At 39.7% G+C, this 7,686-nt stretch overlaps 1 protein-coding gene across 1 annotated transcript; it reads left to right on the top strand.

Moving 5' to 3' along the window:
* Positions 1–841: 841 nt before the first annotated feature.
* Positions 842–6,996, top strand: LOC101644956 (olfactory receptor 7A5-like; the record flags this gene model as incomplete). The annotated part of the gene is made up of 2 exons (XM_004715558.3): positions 842–1,734; positions 6,972–6,996. Coding segments are annotated over exons 1-2 (918 nt in total), but the record flags the coding sequence as incomplete, so codon positions are not given.
* Between the last annotated feature and the right edge of the window lie 690 nt (positions 6,997–7,686).

Genomic DNA, 7,686 nt, shown 5'->3' with positions numbered 1-7,686 from the left:
TTCTTCTCATGACTAGTATCCTAACTGCATTCAGATTTCCTGCTGTAAGTCTCTTTATCAGAAGTGATTATACTAAGAAGCATTTCTTTTTATTCTATAACTTGCTTATGTCTTACCATAAATTACGTGGTTACAGACCTGACCATCATTCAAGAAAGCACACATATTCTGATTTAACTCGTCCATTGCAGTTCCCCAATGTACCATAGCTTATCCCGCTGCCTCTTTGTGTTTCCTGTTTCCTTTCCTATTTCCTCCATAACCCTCTGAATTTTGTTCCTGAGCAAGTGCTGCCCTCTTGAGCTTACAGAGTTGATTACTGGCACATGGAGGAGAGTTCTGTTCCAGACATGACTGCTGTTTGCATGCTCCATGAGTCCATTGGACCAATTGTTTCCACGTGTCTTTCAACTGCCATCACTCTTCCTACCTCCGTAAGGGAAGAGCCCAATAGTTGCGTCTTATGCTGTTCACATCAAATAAGGCAAACACTTTTTATATTTTATCACTGATGTTCCCACAACTTTCAAGAACACTTAGCATAAAATAGTTGGTCAAACATATTTGCTGAATGAACAATCAAAGTCTTAAGGTATTTGTAGAAAAATATAATGTTTTAGGGAAAAGATGGTATTAGAAGACAGGACAACTAGACAGTTTCAGCACCAAAGTGAATACTGAGCACATGAGATTCAAGAACACAAGAGACACATATGTGAATACGGATTAATTAATTAATTATTTAAATTATAAATGACAGTATATCCTTTAAACTGATGTTAAAAGCTTATGGCATAGTTGGAAATGCTCTGTTTTCTTTCCCAGTAGTTTCATCAGCTACATGGAACCAGGAAACCACACTCATTTTCCAGAATTCATCCTTCTGGGGCTTTCTGAAGAGACAGAGCTGCAGCCCCTCCTCTTTGGACTGTTCCTCTCCATGTACCTGGTCACCTTCACTGGGAACCTGCTCATCATCCTGGCCATCACCACAGACGCCCACCTCCACACACCCATGTACTTCTTCCTCTCCAACCTCTCCTTTTTTGACATCTGTTTCACCTCCACCACTCTCCCAAAGATGCTGATGAACATCCAGATGCAGATCAAAGGAATTACATACGAGGACTGCATCACGCAGATGTATTTTTTCATGCTTTTTGCTACCTTAGACAACTTCTTATTGACAGTGATGGCCTATGACCGGTTTGTGGCCATCTGTCACCCACTGCACTACACGGTCATCATGAACCCAAGATTCTGTGGCCTCCTCCTTCTGGCCTCCTGGGTATTGGCACTCCTGGAGTCTCTATTAAATAGTTTACTGGTTTTGCGACTGTCTTTTTGTACAGAATTGGAAATCTCCCATTTTTTCTGTGAACTTGACCAAGTCGTCCAACTTGCTTGTTCTGATACGTTCCTCAATGACTTAGTCATGTATTTAACAACTGGACTCCTGGGTGTTTTTCCACTCACTGGGATCCTTTTCTCTTACACAAAGATTGTGTCCTCCATTTTGAAAATATTATCAGCTGGGGGCAAATATAAAGCCTTTTCCACTTGTGGGTCTCACCTCTCTGTTGTTTCCTTGTTCTATGGTACAGCTCTTGGGGTTTATCTTAGTTCTTCTCCTATTGAAAACTCCAGGGCTACTGCAATAGCCTTAGTGATGTACACTGTAGTCACACCCATGCTGAATCCTTTTATCTACAGTCTTAGAAATAAAGACATAAAGCAAGCCCTAAGAAAACTTTTCAGTGGAGGAACATCCTGTATAACAGAAACGCATCCTTAAGTTTAGAGAACTCCTTTTGAAAAACAAAATTCAAAATAATAAAATTCTGTATTATACTTCCTCAGTTCTAAATGTGCCTATGTACATAAATCAATCTCCTTAACATTTAATAAATAATATGAAAAATTGAAGACATAATATGAAATTACTTCCTGCATATTTTTAAAAATGTATTTACTTTAATCAAATCTTCCCTTCAACCACCAATTCTCTCAGGTTGACTTCAGCTTTCATTAGGAAATGGATTTTTCATTACTAGCCATAGAGGAATAGCATGCAATTATCACAAAGGACCAGTGCTCTTTATTATCCTGAACCATTAAAAACTGGGACAGAAATTCTAAGATTCCTATTTTGAAAGAGTTTCCTTGTGATTACATCTGGCATGCAACCTTCAACCCACCTGGGTTATTTTCTTTACACTGAAGTCCTGTTGAATATTTTGAGCATGAAGTTTGTAAACTTGTTCTTAATACATTATGAAAAGCAACGGTGGTATGTTCAAATATTGAACCACACTGAAAACCAGACCAGCTGAGCATGTTGATACCTGTTCTATCATCAAAAAGATGGTAGAATCGGTAAGACTTATGTTATTGGCTTCCTGTCTGTGATTAATCTTCTGCCATCCAGATAGTAGGAATTTTTGTTGTAATTGTTAGTTGAAGATCATTAGCTTCAAGACATCTATAGACCTCTTTTCTTTTTTTCTTTTTTTCCGCAAAGATACGCATATCCCTTCTTCGGTTCAATGATACTAGTGAAAATTTATCTTGTTTCACAAGAACCCAGTGGTCTCCAATTATGCTTGACGACAAAATTATCTTCACCAAAGCATCTGCCGCAGTTTTGCTCTTGAGAATCTCCCTGCAATTTGATCAGCCTCTCAAATAATTACATGTGCAACTCTTTGTCTTCATGATTCTGGAAATTACAGCTCCCTATATTTTCTCTGCACACAGGAAGCAGCTCCGTTGAGTTAAGCTCTGGGCTACTTGAAAGGCTGTATTTTCAAACCTATTCACTGCTCAGAGGGAGAAAGATGACACAATATGCTCCCATTAAGATTACAGCTTTGTTTTTTTCCATGTCTTAGACTGTCCAATGTCTCCCTTCATCCACTTTCTGTTGTCTGTCCACCAGGGAGGGGGTTATATGTAGATCATTGTGATCAGTTGCCCCTTTCTCCCACCCTTCCCCTCCTGGTATCTCTACTCTCATTATTGGTGCTGAAGGGTTTATCTGTCCTGGATTCCCTGTATTTCCAGTGTATATCTCTGGTCTGTACCCGTGTATGTCCTCTGGTCTAGCCGGATTTGTAATTTAGAATTAGGACCATGATAGTGGTGGGGTGGAGGGGAAGGAAGCCTTAAAGAACTAGAGGAAATTTGTATGTTTCATTGGTGCTATACTCCACCCTGACTGGATGGACTCTTCCTTGTGACTCTTATGGAAGGCTGTTGTCCAATTGTCTGTAGATTGACTTTGAGTCTCAGCTCCGCATTACCTCTCATTTCCATGTTTGCATTCTAATATATACAGTTAGTTCATGATTTCTTTAAAATGGATGCCTTGTGGAGCATGAAGTGAGTAGTTGATAAAACAAAAAAAACCCCAAATACCTCACTGCCATGGAGTCAATACCAGCTCAGCAGCTCCATAGGACAGGATGAAACTGCCTCTGTAGGGTCTCAAACCTGGAATTCTCTACAGGAGTAGAAGGTCCCATCATTCTCCTGTGGAGCAGCTGGTGGTTTCAAATGGCTCATCTTGAGGAGCACAGTCCAACTCTGCCACACATTCTTAGATACTCCCTTTTTAGGACAAATAACACTGTGGTGAAATATATAATATAAAATTAACCATTTAAAACATTGTGAAAGCCATTCCTTGTGATTACATCACGTCTTGCAGGGTGGATCATCAGTTTATTTTTAAAAATGTATACGGTTTATTTCCACTCATCAATTTCTAACCTCTTCTTAATGTACCTGCCGTCCCTTATGCCAGTTCCTCCCGCGTTCCCATTTCTATTCCTTTCTGTTTTCAAGCCCTTCTTACTTTACAATCTTAATTGTTAGTTTTTCTAATGTGGGGCAAGTTTAATTCCAGTTCTTTTGGGTCACTAAGGGCTATAATCTCGATGGTATCACCAGTCTCTTTCCAATCAATAAGCCTTATAATGTTGAGTTCTGTTCCACATTCTTCTCCCCTATTTAAAGGACCTTCCAGTGTCGTTATTTTCAGAGGAGTTGGTGTTGGTAACAGGGAACCATCCTACTCTCAAGATAATGGAGACGAATGTTTCCATGGCCCCTGAGTCCACTGGTCTGTTTCCATGTGTTTTTCAGTTTTCATCACTTGTTTTCTCTGGATGGAAAGAGACAGATATGTGCACATTATATGCTGCTTATGAGCACTTAAGATTCCAGCTACTAAATACAAATTGGACATAGAGCATTGTCCTTGTAAACTCTGCTCTGCCAGTTGACCTTGGTGAGTCAAGACTATGGTTCTAATTCACCAGGCTCAGGGACTCCTTTCTCAAGGTGGTTGTTTATGTCTAAGAGCTTTTCATAGCTTTGCTCCTCTCAGGTCCCTATCTGTTTCATCAAAGAAGGAAAGTCTTTGCTCAACAGAGAAACACCCCTTCTAGCAGTGAAAGTTAAAGGGATTCTGAGGTTGGTGTGTTTATGATAGTAATCACCTGGATTCATTTATGAGTGGAAGTAGGGGAAATGCAGCAATGACAAGAAGGGCTGACTTGGACATGTTTCATTGTTTCCTGTTGATGTGGTCCACAGAGACTACAGATGGGAGAGGCACAAGGTGAGAGATAAGAGGAGGACTGGCTGATCCAAAGTTTAAAAAGTATATTCCACATTTATAGATATATTTTTAACAATGGTAAATCCACATATGTACATATCTATGTCAAATCTATAAGTATTCATGGTGCACTCCAAGACTCCTAGACCTTCCAACAAACACCCCTATTTCACTAGTACATCGCAGGGTATTCGAGACATTTGAAGGTGAAGAGATATACTTATGGGCTTTATGACAGATTTTTAAAAAAGAAACTCTTTGGCTATTTGTATTTTGAACTAATGGTTTATGCCTGATGGCAGAATAATTTGGCACATTGAAGGAACTCTCTGCTCTAGGACTGAACTGTTAAGGGAGCCTGTGGGCAAGATGAAATGCTTGCTAGGCGACCACCTGGATCCACTTGTGGAGTGCAAGTGAGATAAATGCAGCATTAAAGAGATGTGTTGAGCCTGGCCACTGCCACCAATGGACCTGGTTCACAGGGACTAGAGGAGAAAATGAGAGCCTGTTGCCTGGTCTAAAGTTCATTTCCAAGCACAAGAGGGATAGGGCTGTTGAGGATTTGTGTTGGGGCCCATGGTTTTAAGGCAAGGCAGCCAATGGGGCATCCTGGTGAGGCTAAGTGAAGCAGCCCACATTGAGTTGACTAGAAACTGACAAGATGAAGAGAAGATGTTTGAGCCTGTGAAGTGGTGCATATTGCGACCATCTTTATGGATGGCCTGTTAGGATTTGACTTTGTTTATGGATGCAGACGTCACACAGTTCCAACTTGAATGCAGAGTCTTCACACCAAAGATTAGGATTGTCTCCTCAGAGCACTGGGTTGATATAAGAGGGCAGTACAGAAATCGGATGCCCAAAATGGGGGGATAAAGGCATGAACTGGTTGGCTTAAAACTTTCATAGGTGGGGGAGTGTGTTCATAGGATTATGACATAGGTGGTCACATAAGTATAGAATATTTGCGTTTTGTTCACTTATAGAATGTTATATTTAAATGAGGGTGGCACGTTTTTCAATTGTGGACATTTTAGGTTTATCCTGTGAGATACAGGTACAATTTTATTATTGGTCGTTTGAAAATTCGTATTAGTGGTTCTTAGCCTGTTGGTCGTAAACCTTTTGGGAGTTGAATGACCCTTTCACAGGGGTCGCCTATGACCAACGGAAATACTGCTTCTTTATTCATCTCTAGGCGGGTCCATCCACATGCAGATACACCCACATATGAGTACCCCATATGATGACATCATCGCACCAGCTCCATCTCATACATCTTGTACAAATACAGGTGTATGTGACAGGGTTGGCACCATAATGTACTTATGTGGACCAGTCACACAGGTGTGGAGAGCTGCTATTGTGTTGAGAGTAGCTACTGTGTAGAAAGCAGCTGCTGTGTTGAAAGAAAGAGTCTTGGTTGGGAGCCAGAAAACGCTAACTGCAATTCACAAAACATTTTAAACAGTTATTTGTTTGTCTTTTTTTTGGTTTATTATGCAGAGGGTTTTATTGTTTACAGAATACTTTTCACATTGATTAAACACAGAAAAACAAAACCTTGACTTGATTTCAATTTATAGCAGTCCTATAGGACAGAAAACTGTAATATGCGGTTTCCAAACTGTTTCTTTCCAAAACCATTTTATTGGGAGCTAATACAAATATAATATCACTTCATACTTCAATCACATCAAGCACACTCAGTTTTAAAACATTCTCTTTCTGTTTGAACTCCTTGACATCAGCTCCTTTATATGCCCCACCACCACCACTGTACCGCCCAGAACCACTTATTCTACTGGCTGTCTCTATAGTTTCATCAATCCTGGGTTTCATATACTGAAAAACCAGAAAAACATATAGCCAAAATTCAAGAGGGCTATCCCCAATGACAAAATACATCTGACAAAATACATAAACAACAGCATGAAGAAAAACAACAAAATACAGAAAATGTTGAAAATCAGATCAGACCCAATGTCCACCAGGGGAGGGATCAACTGAGAAGGTTTGAACCGTTTCAGTAAGGTTTATCATTTTGATCTCCTCTACTCATCTCTCCAATGCACTCTTGGTGGCCAGTTTCTTTCCATCCCTCTATTATGGATGGAGGGAATTATCTGGAGGCATATTTCCTATGTTGATCTCACAAATGTATCTTGGGCTCCCACTGTCAACCATAGCCTTCTGCGCACCAGAATCTCACAATTTAGGCTCTGATACTATTCCCTCCTTCAGTTTTGCTTATATAATTTACAATCCTTCTGCTAATGCTGTTGGGGTGCTTCTTTCATGTGGACTTACTTGACATCTCACTTAGATGGCTACTTGTTTGAAGAAAGGCCTTTAAGACCCAAGGCACTATTTTATCTGATAGCTGGGCACCATCTAATTTCTTCACCACACTTCGTTATAACACTCTGTGTTCCATTCCTGATGGCAAGTATTGAGCAGGGTCATGGATATAAGAACTAATTGTTTTCAAATTGGAGCTAGGTTTTAGTGCAAGCCCCAAACCCATTTCTGAATCTTTTTTTTTATCTGCCTTTGGCTCACATTAGAGACCTCCTTGTTAATTTAAGGTACAGTCTTGTCAATCATCTCCCTCAGGCATAAATATCTTCTGTTAATATTGTCATTGATTATCCCTTGGTAATTCTTTTTTAAAGCACTGTTGAGAGAGTAATATTGGGCCAATGCAGGCTAATTCTAGGTCGCAATACCTGAAGTATTCACTTATACAGAATCACTCCTTTCATGATGGATGTTATTTACACAAACAAAGGGAGTTGGTTGTCATGGAAATATTGTAATACTCAGAGAATGTCTGACACAGGCTTGCCGGAATAAGATACATCTTGATATAGTATATAGGGGATTGATGTAGTAAGTTTGTCCACCTACCTCCAGCTCAATAATCTTGATATAGTTATTTTCTCTTCCTTTGAACACCACGCATTTTTAGTCCTAAGTCCTCAGGGTTAATATCATTTAACATTTCAAGATCTATCATGAATTATAACACTATTAGTGATAAGTTAATATTCATATAT

Source organism: Echinops telfairi, unplaced genomic scaffold (assembly GCF_000313985.2).
Source record: "Echinops telfairi isolate 266 unplaced genomic scaffold, ASM31398v2 ScPeMD7_30;HRSCAF=105, whole genome shotgun sequence".
NCBI classification, from domain to species: Eukaryota; Metazoa; Chordata; class Mammalia; order Afrosoricida; family Tenrecidae; genus Echinops; species Echinops telfairi.
Note: the sequence above shows the minus strand (reverse complement) of the source record. Positions and strands in the feature narration are given on the sequence as shown.